At 33.0% G+C, this 17,166-nt stretch overlaps 1 protein-coding gene across 1 annotated transcript; it reads left to right on the plus strand.

Moving 5' to 3' along the window:
- The first annotated feature begins 12,474 nt into the window (after positions 1-12,474).
- LOC139867162 (protein IQ-domain 26-like) lies at positions 12,475-14,594 on the plus strand. Its single transcript, XM_071855494.1, has 3 exons — positions 12,475-12,938; positions 13,351-13,557; positions 13,786-14,594. Exons 1-3 carry the CDS (start codon positions 12,564-12,566, stop codon positions 14,395-14,397), a joined length of 1,194 nt encoding a protein of 397 aa, XP_071711595.1. The 5' UTR covers positions 12,475-12,563; the 3' UTR covers positions 14,398-14,594.
- The last annotated feature ends 2,572 nt before the right edge of the window (positions 14,595-17,166 follow it).

Below are 17,166 nucleotides of genomic sequence, written 5' to 3' on the forward strand. Positions count from 1 at the left end.
CAACTACAAGGCTCGTCTGTTTATTCAAAGATTGACTTACGTTCCGGGTATCATCAAATGCGGGTGAAAGAAGATGATATTCCAAAGACTGCTTTCAGAACACGTTACGGTCATTACGAGTTTATGGTCATGCCGTTTGGTTTAACTAATGCACCAGCTGTGTTCATGGACCTTATGAACCGAGTGTGTGGACCATACCTTGACAAGTTTGTCATTGTTTTCATTGATGACATACTTATTTACTCAAAGAATGACCAAGAACACGGTGAACATTTGAGAAAGGTGTTAGAAGTATTGAGGAAGGAAGAATTGTACGCTAAGTTTTCAAAGTGTGCATTTTGGTTGGAAGAAGTTCAATTCCTCGGTCACATAGTGAACAAAGAAGGTATTAAGGTGGATCCGGCAAAGATAGAAACTGTTGAAAAGTGGGAAACCCCGAAAACTCCGAAACACATACGCCAGTTTTTAGGACTAGCTGGTTACTACAGAAGGTTCATCCAAGACTTTTCCAGAATAGCAAAACCCTTGACTGCATTAACGCATAAAGGGAAGAAATTTGAATGGAATGATGAACAAGAGAAAGCGTTTCAGTTATTGAAGAAAAAGCTAACTATGGCACCTATATTGTCATTGCCTGAAGGGAATGATGATTTTGTGATTTATTGTGACGCATCAAAGCAAGGTCTCGGTTGTGTATTAATGCAACGAACGAAGGTGATTGCTTATGCATCTAGACAATTAAAGATTCACGAACAAAATTATACGACGCATGATTTGGAATTAGGCGCGGTTGTTTTTGCATTAAAGACTTGGAGGCACTACTTATATGGGGTCAAAAGTATTATATATACCGACCACAAAAGTCTTCAACACATATTTAATCAGAAACAACTGAATATGAGGCAGCGTAGGTGGATTGAATTATTGAATGATTACGACTTTGAGATTCGTTACCACCCGGGGAAGGCAAATGTGGTAGCCGATGCCTTGAGCAGGAAGGACAGAGAACCCATTCGAGTAAAATCTATGAATATAATGATTCATAATAACCTTACTACTCAAATAAAGGAGGCGCAACAAGGAGTTTTAAAAGAGGGAAATTTAAAGGATGAAATACCCAAAGGATCGGAGAATCATCTTAATATTCGGGAAGACGGAACCCGGTATAGGGCTGAAAGGATTTGGGTACCAAAATTTGGAGATATGAGAGAAATGGTACTTAGAGAATCTCATAAAACCAGATACTCAATACATCCTGGAACGGGAAAGATGTACAAGGATCTCAAGAAACATTTTTGGTGGCCGGGTATGAAAGCCGATGTTGCTAAATACGTGGGAGAATGTTTGACGTGTTCTAAGGTCAAAGCTGAGCATCAGAAACCATCAGGTCTACTTCAACAACCCGAAATCCCGAAATGGAAATGGGAAAACATTACCATGGATTTCATCACTAAATTGCCAAGGACTGCAAGTGGTTTTGATACTATTTGGGTAATAGTTGATCGTCTCACCAAATCAGCACACTTCCTACCAATAAGAGAAGATGACAAGATGGAGAAGTTAGCACGACTGTATTTGAAGGAAGTCGTCTCCAGACATGGAATACCAATCTCTATTATCTCTGATAGGGATGGCAGATTTATTTCAAGATTCTGGCAGACATTACAGCAAGCATTAGGAACTCGTCTAGACATGAGTACTGCCTATCATCCACAAACTGATGGGCAGAGCGAAAGGACGATACAAACGCTTGAAGACATGCTACGAGCATGTGTTATTGATTTCGGAAACAGTTGGGATCGACATCTACCATTAGCAGAATTTTCCTACAACAACAGCTACCATTCAAGCATTGAGATGGCGCCGTTTGAAGCACTTTATGGTAGAAAGTGCAGGTCTCCGATTTGTTGGAGTGAAGTGGGGGATAGACAGATTACGGGTCCAGAGATTATACAAGAAACTACCGAGAAGATCATCCAAATTCAACAACGGTTGAAAACCGCCCAAAGTCGACAAAAGAGCTACGCTGACATTAAAAGAAAAGATATAGAATTTGAAATTGGAGAGATGGTCATGCTTAAAGTTGCACCTTGGAAAGGCGTTGTTCGATTTGGTAAACGAGGGAAATTAAATCCAAGGTATATTGGACCATTCAAGATTATTGATCGTGTCGGACCAGTAGCTTACCGACTTGAGTTACCTCAACAACTCGCGGCTGTACATAACACTTTCCACGTCTCGAATTTGAAGAAATGTTTTGCTAAAGAAGATCTCACTATTCCGTTAGATGAAATCCAAATCAACGAAAAACTCCAATTCATCGAAGAACCCGTTGAAATAATGGATCGTGAGGTTAAAAGACTTAAGCAAAACAAGATACCAATTGTTAAGGTTCGATGGAATGCTCGTAGATGACCCGAGTTCACCTGGGAGCGTGAAGATCAGATGAAGAAGAAATACCCGCATCTATTTCCAGAAGATTCGTCAACACCTTCAACAGCTTAAAATTTCGGGACGAAATTTATTTAACGGGTAGGTACTGTAGTGACCCGAACTTTTCCATGTTTATATATATTAATTGAGATTGATATTTACATGATTAAATGTTTCCAACATGTTAAGCAATCAAACTTGTTAAGACTTGATTAATTGAAATATGTTTCATATAGACAATTGACCACCCAAGTTGACCGGTGATTCACGAACGTTAAAACTTGTAAACACTATATGATGACATATATATGGATATATATATAGTTAATATGATACTATGATAAGTAAACATATCATTAAGTATATTAACAATGAACTACATATGTAAAAACAAGACTACTAACTTAATGATTTTTAAACGAGACATATATGTAACGATTATCGTTGTAAAGACATTTAATGTATATATATCATATTAAGAGATATTCATACATGATAATATCATGATAATATAATAATTTAAAATCTCATTTGATATTATAAACATTGGGTTAACAACATTTAACAAGATCGTTAACCTAAATGTTTCAAAACAACACTTACATGTAACGACTAACGATGACTTAACGACTCAGTTAAAATGTATATACATGTAGTGTTTTAATATGTATTTATACACTTTTGAAAGACTTCAATACACTTATCAAAATACTTCTACTTAACAAAAATGCTTACAATTACATCCTCGTTCAGTTTCATCAACAATTCTACTCGTATGCACCCGTATTCGTACTCGTACAATACACAGCTTTTAGATGTATGTACTATTGGTATATACACTCCAATGATCAGCTCTTAGCAGCCCATGTGAGTCACCTAACACATGTGGGAACTATCATTTGGCAACTAGCATGAAATATCTCATAAAATTACAAAAATATGAGTAATCATTCATGACTTATTTACATGAAAACAAAATTACATATCCTTTATATCTAATCCATACACCAACGACCAAAAACACCTACAAACACTTTCATTCTTCAATTTTCTTCATCTAATTGATCTCTCTCAAGTTCTATCTTCAAGTTCTAAGTGTTCTTCATAAATTCCAAAAGTTCTAGTTTCATAAAATCAAGAATACTTTCAAGTTTGCTAGCTCACTTCCAATCTTGTAAGGTGATCATCCAACCTCAAGAAATCTTTGTTTCTTACAGTAGGTTATCATTCTAATACAAGGTAATAATCATATTCAAACTTTGGTTCAATTTCTATAACTATAACAATCTTATTTCAAGTGATGATCTTACTTGAACTTGTTTTCGTGTCATGATTCTGCTTCAAGAACTTCGAGCCATCCAAGGATCCATTGAAGCTAGATCCATTTTTCTATTTTCCAGTAGGTTTATCCAAGGAACTTAAGGTAGTAATGATGTTCATAACATCATTCGATTCATACATATAAAGCTATCTTATTCGAAGGTTTAAACTTGTAATCACTAGAACATAGTTTAGTTAATTCTAAACTTGTTCGCAAACAAAAGTTAATCCTTCTAACTTGAATTTTAAAATCAACTAAACACATGTTCTATATCTATATGATATGCTAACTTAATGATTTAAAACCTGGAAACACGAAAAACACCGTAAAACCGGATTTACGCCGTCGTAGTAACACCGCGGGCTGTTTTGGGTTAGTTAATTAAAAACTATGATAAACTTTGATTTTAAAGTTGTTATTATGAGAAAATGATTTTTATTATGAACATGAAACTATATCCAAAAATTATGATTAAACTCAAAGTGGAAGTATGTTTTCTAAAATGGTCATCTAGACGTCGTTCTTTCGACTGAAATGACTACCTTTACAAAAACGACTTGTAACTTATTTTTCCGACTATAAACCTATACTTTTCTGTTTAGATTCATAAAATAGAGTTCAATATGAAACCATAGCAATTTGATTCACTCAAAACGGATTTAAAATGAAGAAGTTATGGGTAAAACAAGATTGGATAATTTTTCTCATTTTAGCTACGTGAAAATTGGTAACAAATCTATTCCAACCATAACTTAATCAACTTGTATTGTATATTATGTAATCTTGAGATACCATAGACACGTATACAATGTTTCGACCTATCATGTCGACACATCTATATATATTTCGGAACAACCATAGACACTCTATATGTGAATGTTGGAGTTAGCTATACAGGGTTGAGGTTGATTCCAAAATATATATAGTTTGAGTTGTGATCAATACTGAGATACGTATACACTGGGTCGTGGATTGATTCAAGATAATATTTATCGATTTATTTCTGTACATCTAACTGTGGACAACTAGTTGTAGGTTACTAACGAGGACAGCTGACTTAATAAACTTAAAACATCAAAATATATTAAAAGTGTTGTAAATATATTTTGAACATACTTTGATATATATGTATATATTGTTATAGGTTCGTGAATCAACCAGTGGCCAAGTCTTACTTCCCGACGAAGTAAAAATCTGTGAAAGTGAGTTATAGTCCCACTTTTAAAATCTAATATTTTTGGGATGAGAATACATGCAGGTTTTATAAATGATTTACAAAATAGACACAAGTACGTGAAACTACATTCTATGGTTGAATTATCGAAATCGAATATGCCCCTTTTTATTAAGTCTGGTAATCTAAGAATTAGGGAACAGACACCCTAATTGACGCGAATCCTAAAGATAGATCTATTGGGCCTAACAAACCCCATCCAAAGTACCGGATGCTTTAGTACTTCGAAATTTATATCATATCCGAAGGGTGTCCCGGAATGATGGGGATATTCTTATATATGCATCTTGTTATTGTCGGTTACCAGGTGTTCACCATATGAATGATTTTTATCTCTATGTATGGGATGTGTATTGAAATATGAAATCTTGTGGTCTATTGTTACGATTTGATATATATAGGTTAAACCTATAACTCACCAACATTTTTGTTGACGTTTAAAGCATGTTTATTCTCAGGTGAATACTAAGAGCTTCCGCTGTTGCATACTAAAATAAGGACAAGATTTGGAGTCCATGTTTGTATGATATTGTGTAAAAACTGCATTCAAGAAACTGATTTCGATGTAACATATTTGTATTGTAAACCATTATGTAATGGTCGTGTGTAAACAGGATATTTTAGATTATTATTATTTGATAATCTACGTAAAGCTTTTTAAACCTTTATTTATGAAATAAAGGTTATGGTTTGTTTTAAAAATGAATGCAGTCTTTGAAAAACGTCTCATATAGAGGTCAAAACCTCGCAACGAAATCAATTAATATGGAACGTTTTTAATCAATAAGAACGGGACATTTCATGCATCATCATCATCTAGACAACCACAACCAGAACCTGAACCAGAATATGAGCCACAATACGAGCCAGAACCTGAACCGGAACAACAACAGGAACCACAACAATAGCCTGATCAACACGTACCTTATTATGATCTGCTACAATTTGTTGATGCCTTCATAGTATTTCCGATACATCCACTAGTAGAATACCCAACGATTCCTGAACACACGTTGCATCCTAATCTGAGATTCGATAGAAGCTGAAGAGATTACCCAACATATCAAAGTAACAAATTCAAACTGATACCGAAAAATGTAGAAGTGCAAGGGTAATCGATTGGGATCCTTTGGAAAGGGTCCAACTAGCTAACTCAGTTAGGGAGCATCTGATCCAAAGGTATGGCAGTTTTTCTTTTACCGATTGGGAACGTCTATTCACCATTCGTAAGCCTGTATATAAGGAATGGTGTGTTGAGCTCATGAGTACTATAGCGTTAAATGTAGATGTAGATAGATTAGATGATAGAAGTTTTCTTAGATTTATACTTGGCCGTAGGATGTACAGGATGTCCATGCTGGACATGGCCAGGGCTTTACAGATATATACTCCTAGTGAATTACTACTACCCAATTGTATGAATTTGATTTATCGTGATGAAAGGGTAGATAGGAATTTTGACGCGAACGCCGTTTGGAGGCGTATGTCAAACTATAATGTTTTTACACTGGGAGGAAAACACTCCTACTTACATATTAACAAAGCCGAGCTTCGTATAATTCATAGTTTTTTGGCTAACTCGATTACACAGAGAGGTCACAATAAGGAGAAAATGACCTTACATGATTTATTTTACCTAAAGTGTATTCGAGACCCAAGAAGCTATGTTAATATCCCCTACTATGTTGGTTTTTATTTGTCTAAGACGGTGGAAGGAATACAGGAAGGGGGATAATAGGAGGAGGTATTTTTGTTACTCTCATTGGAGAGTATTTGGGTGTAGATAGGGAACAAGGGGTCCACTTTTGGAATGTAGGGAACAGGTTGAGCCTTTAGGATTGAAGGTCTATCAGGGTGCTAAGGTATTAAAGAGCAGACGCAACCAGGCAGTACCCTATGAAGGTAGTCATCCTCAGGCAGAGAGAGTTTCAGATGAGGAAATGGAGGAAGCGGATGACATTAGGGATGTCATTAGGGAGGCTATGACTGACGTCTACCAGCGTGTAGATGAGGTAGTTATGATAAACGGGGAGAGATTTAGTCGGATGGAGTAGTGGCAAGCCCGGAATGATTACGAGCATTCCAGGCAATGACAGCATGATAGATGGGACTATCATCATCGTCAGATTATGAGCCGGCTGTCACCTCAGGATCACTACGTCCCAACCCGATCCGCTTACTATCCTCCACACCAGCCCTAGATGAGACCACCATATACTCTCTACGACCCTAACCAGGCCTACCAGTACACCTATCACCAACCATGGAACCCGGACGACGACATGAACTGGAACCCCTATCCAGATTGATATAGTTCCTATTGGTGATTTCTATGATTTTTATCTTTTTATTATTTCTATTTATTTATGTTTAAACATATGATATTGTGATAAATTAATGTATTTAATATTTTTATTATTTGGTACTAATATTTCATATTCGATTTGAAAGTGGGATTTAAAGTCCCATTTCAAATTACCATGCATGTTTATATTTGTATGTATGTATATTGTCAATTGTACACAACAGGGTAAAACAGCGCATTTTCAAAGACTGACATTAAGTTCAGCAAAAGCTACTAGTTTTGACGACAACACGAAAAACAAGTGTGATGTAACAACAAGACGGAATGAATAAATGATATGCACCATTTATCATTCAACAAACAAACGCCAATATGTTTGGAAACTTTGGCAAAATTTAATCATTTTTCTACGCTAATCACCCTCATTAATTTAAATTGTTACTGATTTTTTGCAAATGAGGGCATTGCAAGATCTTAAGTGTGGAAAGGGGTTAAATTCTTTCGGATTTTTAAAAATTTTAACTTATACTCTTGGTTACCATTAAAAATACTACTAACGCAGTAGTTGTATTAGAATCTAGTGCTCTCTGATAATAAAGAACAGCCCTAGTCTTATATACTGACTACCCAATTCTAGTAAAATTTTTAAAATTTTCAATTAAATGAACTCAAAATCATGTTTATACATATTTATGAACAATAAAATTAGGTGTTAACACCGAAATTATTGTTACCTCGGAAAGGACATAAATTGAGAAACAACCCAAAATGTTAGAATTCATTTAAAATGGAATAGAGGACAATAAAAAGGCAAAGAAAGGAAAATAAAAGCCAAGCATGAGAAAAATTTACCAAGTTATTTAAAACATATATCACATATTTTTGTACAAATAACTGAAGATACTTTTGTTTTGGACAATTTTATCAGTTTTACCCAATTTCTTGTAATATATTTGAAAGAAAGATGGATCTACACGATGAATCAATTCCATCATTAAAAGGAAGTAAAGTCTTCCAAAAAAGAAATGCGCTTCTCGATTTAGGTCAGGAAGTTGTCGTCCAGACCAGCTGTAGGTTGACGAAAAATCTAGAAAAGTCATCACTAAAATCAGCGGGAAATCCACGGACCTCAGCATCAAACAGGGTCGCCAAGTGGTCAGACTTATTCTAACCATGAGAGGATCTGTCTCGTAAAATAGAGAGGGCGCCGTGCAAATTAGCTTAATAAGACTAATGAATCAGACCCCCAGAAAGGATAATCTCCTTAAAGATGAAAAATCAGCTTTTAAGCCTGATATTACTCAATCCTTGAGATTGACTTTAAAGATTGAGAATTACAAACTCATGAAATTCGATGATATCTAAACTCGAGCTTGAACGAAAAAATATTTTGATCAAAATACAAACCGATTTGTTTTCTGAAAACCCATTTTTTAATGCGTTCATTACCATTGAATGTAAAATTTTAGGAATTCACCTGAAATTCATTAGGTCACCTAAACCAAATCGGGTATCAACCGTAAGAACGGTGGTTGCATAGCATGGTCAAAGACAGGACCTTGTGCCAGACCGAAAAAAAATTATAGGGTGAGCTTTACTATTGCTCCTACCAAGGATAGTAATTGCATCCGACACGTTATAGACCATAATTAAAAGCATGTCAGGGGACATTGCCTTAACAGTTACTTGTTCAACGCTTTCCTTTACAACCGGACGGTAGTTTACTGAAAGGTAATATACGGAGCAAGTATACTGGGCGTGTTGCTTTCTCAATACAAGGTTAGCAAGTGGGTGACACAAAACCATAAGTTTTGAGCTAAAATTTTCAAATCTGAAACCCACCAAACCCACAAAAACATTTTGCAAACACCGGTGAAGGGTTATTACGGAAAACTTATCTAGGATAAAAGCTAGATTGTATTTTCAAAAGATCAAATGTTTTCATAAAGATCCAATTTCCTTAAGGATCTAAATTTTCATAGTCATGTGGGACTGTAAACCACATCGTTACTACCATTGTTCATACCGTCGTATAGAAATCACTGATGTGCAAAGTGTGAAGAATAAAGAAGTGATTCTAGTATTTTTATTTCAAGACTATATTGCTTGAGGACAAGCAACGCTCAAGTGTGGGAATATTTGATAATGCTAAAAACGAACATATATTTCATAGCATTATCCCTCAAGAAAGACAAGCTTTTAGTTGTAATTGTTCTATTTACAAGTGATATTCGTTTAAATAATAAAAGGTGAAGACAAAAGACAGATTCGACGAATTGAAGATGCAAACGACCAAAAAGCTCAAAAGTACAAAGTACAATCAAAGTGGTTCAAATTATTGATGAGAAACGTCTTGAAATTACAAGAGTACAAGACGCAAAACGCAAAGTACAAGATATTAAATTGTACTCAAGGACGTTCGAAAATCCGAAACTGGGACCAGAGTCAACTCTCAACGCTCGACGCAACGGACTAAAAATTACAAGTCAACTATGCACATGAATATAATATAATATTTAAATAATTTTTAAAATTATATACATATTATATATTATATTTAAAATCGTCGGCAAAGCTAGGAAACAAATCATGTGAGCTGGAAAAAGTAGCCATGCGATCGCATGGCCTGAAGGCCAAAATCCCATGCGATCGCATGGCAGTAGGTAGCAGGCCACATCTATAAATTTCGCGTGTTTTAGCTCAGTTTAATATATCTTTTTCTCTTCCATTACTCAACGATATATATATATATATATATATATATATATATATATATATATATATATATATATATATATATATATATATATAATAATTTTAATTTTAATTCTAATAATAAGGGTATGTTAGCGAATGTTGTAAGAGTGTAAGTCGAAATTCTGTCCGTGTAACGCTTCGCTATTATTAATCATTGTAAGTTATGTTCAACCTTTTTAAATTAATGTCTCATAGCTAAGTTATTATTATACTTATTTAATGCCGAAGTAGTCATGATGTTGGGCTAAATACTAAAATTGGGTAATTGGGCTTTGGACCATAATTGGGGTTTGGATAAAAAAACGACACTTGTGGAAATTAGACTATGGGCTATTAATGGGTTTTATATTAACTAAATGATACCTCGTTGATTTAATATATAGACTTATAATTTGACGTATTTATATATAACCACATACGCTTGACTGGGCACGGTGGGCGGGATATCTATAAATACCAATAATTGTTCATTTTACCGGACACGGGATTGGATTAATAGTTAATAGACTTGTTGAAACAAGGGGTGGATTACATTCAAGGGTAATTGGTGTAATTGTTAACAAAGTAGTAAAACCTTGGACTACACGCAGTCGATAACCTGGTGTATTCATTAAACAAAGTATTAAAACCTTGTTACAATTCGAATCCCCAATTAGTTGGAATATTTGACTTCGGGAATAAGAATAATTTGATGAAGACTTCTGCATTTTATGATTATGACTGATGGACTATTATGGACAAATCCGTATGGACATATCAAATAATCCAGGACAAAGGACAATTAACCCATGGGAATAAACTAAAATCAACACGTCAAACATCATGATTGCGGAAGTTTAAATAAGCATAATTCCTTTATTTCATATTTAATTTCCTTTATTTCATATTTAATTGCACTTTTTATTATCACACTTTTATTTATTGTCATTTTATTTAATTGCACTTTTTAATTATCGCAATTTTATTTACCGTTATTTTATTTATCGCAATTTTATTTATCACAATTTCATTATCGTTATTTACTTTACGCTTTAATTTAAGTTATATTTATTTTTAATATTTTACATTAGGTTTTAACTGCGACTAAAGTTTTAAAATCGACAAACCGGTCATTAAACGGTAAAAACCCCCTTTTATAATAATTATATTACTTATATATATTTTTGTATTTTTACAAATATAGTTTTTAAAAATATAACGTTAAACTTGGCTAAAGATCCCTGTGGAACGAACCGGACTTACTGAAAACTACACTACTGTACGATTAGGTACACTGCTTATAAGTGTTGTAGCAAGGTTTAGGTATATCCACTCTATAAATAAATAAATCACTTGTGTAAAATTGTATCGTATTTAATAGTATTTTGTAGCAAAAATATAACTATTTCCTAGTACGCCTCGCACACATCAATAGTGTATATCTTAATCATCTTACAGTTATCTAATGCTTAAGGTGATCTTACATAAAATTGATTATCTTTACTAAGATGAATGCTAAACGTAACCATTAAATCCATATGTTGTTATATACTCGACTTAATTTTATATTTATAACTAACTTAAAAGTTACCGTGATTGAATACTGATATCAAATTTAAATAAAAATATTAGTTAAAGTAAAAAATTTATACTTTTTATTTAATTCAACCAAATTTATAAATTTAAATATAATATGCTCAAACGTAATCTTAAAAGTTAACATATTTTTTTATAACCATCTACATATATCAAGTTTGTTTTTGTTGGTTGTTGTTTTCTTTTGTGTTTGTTTAGGACGAGTCTCGGTGCTTTTTAGCGCGATTTTTGTTTAGGTTTCAAGGTTTTTTCGTTCCGGGTCTTGTCACTTCTTTTCTATCTTCTCTATTTGGCTCTTTCATTTTTGATGAAAGGGTGTTTTGTTACGGAGTATAATATTTTCGTTATTATAACCAAAAAAACCATCTACATATATCAAGTTACTAAATTTAAAATCACAAATATATTTTGAAATGACTTTTCTGCTCCGTTGGTCCCTGCATTATACCCCATTTTGTTAACAGCGTCTCTTGGTTATTAATTTGGCATTTAGAATCCTTTGTTTATCAAAAATTTGCAATCAGCGTCCCTTCGAGGGACGATGTTAGCAAAATGGGGTATATTGCAAATTTGCAATTAGCGTCCCTCCGAGGGACACTGATTGCAAAATATTGATAAACAAAGATTCTAAAGACCAAATTAATAACCAATGAACGTTGTTAGCAAAATGGAGTATAATGCAGGGACCAACGAAGCAAAAAAGTCTTTTGAAAATTTTATTTTTTTAAATAATTACAGGCTTACAGATGCGTTCTAACGGTATATAATATCACCTTTAATTAATTGCAGCATTTTCTTACATTTCCCATTTTTAAAAAAGATTCTAAATGTACTTCCAAATGTTCCTCCACTCACACTAATAAAACCTTCCTTTCTTTCACTTTGTTATCTGTATCTCTATCTATTTTCTCTCTGTTTTTCACAAATTAATTAAAAAAATGGGTAAAGCTACAAGATGGTTCAAAGGTTTATTGGGTATGAAAGATAATAAAGAAAACATTAATAACATAAATTCCGGTGACCGGAAAGACAAGAAGCGTTGGAGTTTTGCAAAACCTCACTCACCGGCGACACCAGCTGGTCGTGATAATAGTTGGTTGAATTCTTACATGTCGGAAACAGAAAAAGAACAAAACAAACATGCAATTGCCGTTGCCGCAGCCACCGCTGCAGCCGCCGATGCGGCTGTGGCTGCCGCACAAGCTGCGGTCGCTGTTGTCCGACTTACCAACCACCGCAGAACAACACCGTTTAACGGCGGCAGAGAAACGTTGGCCGCCGTTAAGATCCAAACCGTCTTTAGATCCCATTTGGTAATTATTATTATTATTAATTATTAATAATTATTATTATTATTTGTAATTGTGTTTGTATTTTTATTATACATTATTATTATTATTATTATTATTTTTACTATTTTGAAATGTGATATCAACGGTAACCGCATATATGCTCTATCTATATGATACGAAGTTTTCTAAGGAGTGTCATTAAAATCAAATTTATATAAAAAGTAATGGTAAATTGAGGCGGTCAAAGGAAGTTATTGTTAGGAAATAGTTGTTCGATGTACAACTATTTAAGCATGTATGAATCTCTTAATGATAGTTCGTCGTTAGAAAAATTCATTTGCTATAATTTGTTACGGTGACTAATTGTTTTACTCGTATTTAGTTATTATTAATGCTAAAGTTAATATTAATGGTAATGGTGATTGTATAACAGGCAAAAAAGGCATTAAGGGCATTAAAAGGATTAGTGAAATTACAAGCATTAGTGAGGGGATTTTTAGTTCGAAAAAGGGCAGCAGCCACTTTACGTAGTATGCAAGCTCTGGTTAGGGCTCAAGCTGCAGTCAGATTGGAGAGGGCGCGGTTGTCGTTTACAAAAGACCGTCGACCTGAGCCACTAGAACATCGTCGAAAATCAATGGTATAGTTTAATAAAAAATAATATATGGAGGTACTTCCTTTATTAATTTACGGATGTATATATTTTCGGCTATTATAAACATCCGTAAATATGTGAAGTATCTTAGGGCTATTAAATAATGGATACTTATAGTGGGACGAAGGAAAGGAAATATAGAATATAATAAATAATTAATATTATTTTTCGGTATAAATATTGGTTAACTTTTTTATTGTTTGAAATGATCAGGGGAGATTTGATCATGAGAGAAATGAATTTCATAGCAAGAGACACTCGGGTTATGATTCGAATTCGAGTACTAATTATTACGATGAGAACCCGAAGATAGTTGAAATCGACACATACAGGCCGCAATCAAGATCTAGACGTATCAATAGTTGTACGTCTGAATCCGGGGAGGAATCATATTCCCATTCCCCTCGTTACTATAACATGCCATCGCCTATTCGTTGCTCAAACCCCGGTTGTGCATCAATTCATGAATCCAACAAACTTCAAGATTTTGATTGGGGGTTTGTTGCTGATGAATACAAGTATTCAGCCACGGCTCAAAGCACGCCTCGTTTTGCTAATGTAAGTCGGTCAAATAGGCCAGCCACCCCAGCTAAAAGTGTATGTGGAGATAGTTATTTTAGGCCATATTCAAACTACCCGAGTTATATGGCTAGCACACATTCGTCGAATGCAAAATTAAGGTCACATAGTGCACCTAAACAAAGGCCCGACCCGGGTCCTAAAAAGAGGTTGTCTTTGAATGATATAGTGGCATCAAGATATAGCTTAAGTGGTTTGAAGATGCAAAAGACTTGTTCACAAGTTCAAGAAGCTTTTGATTTGTAAGGGTTAACTGCTAGCTAGCTGATACTTAGATTATTAATGTGTTGTTATTTGATAGAGCATTTTGGGATCATTGCATAGATGTAAACAAGAAATCCTTTTTCTTGTTTTTGTTTGTGTAGTAGAGTCAAAATTATAAGTGTGTGTTTTATGCTTGTAAATCATATATAAAAGTGTTTTGAAATGAATGAAGCTTTCTTGAATCATTGAGGCTTGTTTATGATATGAAATTTTAACCTTGTAAACAAATTTTGATTTTTTCTGTTTCGGTTATCTTAAGGGGCTGATACACAGCCTCAAGAATATTATCGTATTGATGATTTTGAACTTTTTTGTAGTCATCTCAAAATACAAAATATGTTGATAGTAAAGTTTAAACCTGAAATTTTTTATAAGGACATTATACTTTTAAGAAAGAATCTCCCAGATATGATTTTAAAAAGAATCTTTAAGATATACTACATTTTTTGAGATTTTTTTAAGCTCCCAAGTACTTATTCAAACTTATATTTCCCTCCATTTCCATAATTGGCATCTAGATCTTAAGATTTGTTCATAGAACACAATCATGTGGAAAGTTTTGGCAAATGTGCCCCAAAGAACATCATTGTGGAGTTGGCTTGCATCATTCGTATGTACTCTCGTCCATTCTGCACTAATAAAGTTAGTCGGAAATGGGTTTACTTATATATGTGTGTTACATTAGTTTATATTTAATATCTCATTTAATTTATATAAATTATTATATATTACATATATTACTCCATATATAAATAAGAATGCAAAAAGCTACCCCATTATCTTTCAAAGATTTTTGTAGTCATCTATATCAATTATCAAGTACAAGTGTAAACTTAAAATCAGATTTACAAAAAGTTAACTTTATAACTAAATCTATCTATAGTTTCTATTAAAATTCTACAATGATGATGTCATTATTAGACTAATTCATTTGTTAAGAAAAAATTAAAAATAAAAATAAAAAAATCTAGGTCACTTAGATGATGTCATTAATCCTAGGTATTTTATAATTAAAAAAATTGTACTTATAGTAAATAATTATTTAATAACTTAAATAAATTATTACTCCGTAATTTTCTGTTTCAGATATATAAAACTCTAAAATAATGATGTAATCATTTCACTAATTACCCTTTAATTTTCATAATGTTAAAGTCATTATTTTATATTAATAATAATATTAATTCTAATTAAAAAAGATACAAAATAAAAACAAATATAAAACTCTAAAATGATTATGTTATCCTTTCACAAATTACACTTTAATTTTCATAATGATGATGTTTTTATTTTATATTAATATTAATTCTAATTAAAAAAGATATACAAAATAAAAACAGATAAATGCCGATAATATATGAATGCAGATTTGAAAGGCAAAAATAATTAATAAAATATCATTTAATATTTAATACGGTATTATAGTTTTACAAATATATATCTCGGAGCATCTCCACCATATATTATCACAACCCTTTTTCTCAATATGTACAAACTTTTACAACTATTTTTCTCGATCTTCACCATATTATCCAATAACCTTTTGTTTCAAAAAGCAGGTACAAACCTTCATGTCATTGTTAATGGTTTTTCAAAGAATTATTCTCTTTTATGCGTTGTTTGATGATGAAATTTATCACACCTTGAATGTTTTATTATTGTATGTTTGTTAAACAACGAGAATATGAAAATCGATAACATACGTCATATCATATTGTGACTATTTAAAATGAAGGTATATAGTATGATAGAAGAATTCAAAAATAATCATGATTTTTGCGAGATTGAACCAGTTATTTTCAATCCCTCTTTTAATGTTAAATAAGTACCATTTATGACAAGGAAAATAGTAGTTGTAATGAAAATTAGAGAAATGTGGTGAGAGAATGAATGTAGTTTATTTATTCTGACCAAGTCAACAACGACAAGTTTCTTAGTCGAAATATGTGGTCCCACGGGTCATTAAACTAAATGACTTTAACATTTATATTCACTTAATATATACAATATATCATTATACTGTTTCGTTTAAACAAACACGTGGTTTCAATGGTCATTTCACTAGTTATATAGTGTATATGTTATGTTATTTGTTGTACTTATTCATGTGTCCTTATTTGCTATTTTTAAGATTCTTATATTAAAATGAATACTCTGTCCTAAGGAATTATTAAGATCAATCATGATTGGTTATAACTTATGTATCATATAAACTAGTGTTCGAACCTTCGCTTCGCACCGGGATCGGTTTTCATTGTATTATATTGCGTTTAATTTGTAAAATTATTTCGTGGCTAAAGATGATATCGTTGAAGCGCAATTCGATTCGAACTAAAAGGTATAATCCGTGAAAGATTTAAATGTTATTTTAAATTAACAATATATGTACATCTCCGCGTTTCATTATGGAATTGTCGACTTTTAAAAATTTAACGCAAAATTGACGTGTATGAAAAGTACCTCAAATATTTAGCGTTTTTTAAAAAGCGTCTGTTTTGCGTATAGTTAGTGACAGTGTGCTCCTAAAATTATTTCGAGTTTAACGATGGTGTCAGAAAAATTTAACTCGCTACGAGCGAGAAGATATGACCCGTTGAATATTTGGGTGGAGTTTATTTAAATTTTTTATTTATGAAAATGAGTATTTGACACTTTGGGGGGTCGATTTTAATATTTGAACAAACTATGGGGGCTTTTTTGAAAAAAAAGGTGGGTAAAGGGAAAAAAGTGAAAGGACGAAAACGCCCCTGG

The sequence above is a fragment of the Rutidosis leptorrhynchoides genome, chromosome 9 (genome assembly GCF_046630445.1).
Source record: "Rutidosis leptorrhynchoides isolate AG116_Rl617_1_P2 chromosome 9, CSIRO_AGI_Rlap_v1, whole genome shotgun sequence".
NCBI lineage: Eukaryota > Viridiplantae > Streptophyta > Magnoliopsida > Asterales > Asteraceae > Rutidosis > Rutidosis leptorrhynchoides.

Excerpts from the sequence above, each read along its gene's own strand:
- LOC139867162 (XM_071855494.1), top strand. The coding sequence starts at position 12,564 with ATGGGTAAAGCTACAAGATGGTTCAAAGGTTTATTGGGTATGAAAGAT. Across the intron at positions 12,939-13,350 it reads CCGTCTTTAGATCCCATTTG|GCAAAAAAGGCATTAAGGGC; the intron begins GTAATTATTATT and ends ATTGTATAACAG. Across the intron at positions 13,558-13,785 it reads AACATCGTCGAAAATCAATG|GGGAGATTTGATCATGAGAG; the intron begins GTATAGTTTAAT and ends TGAAATGATCAG.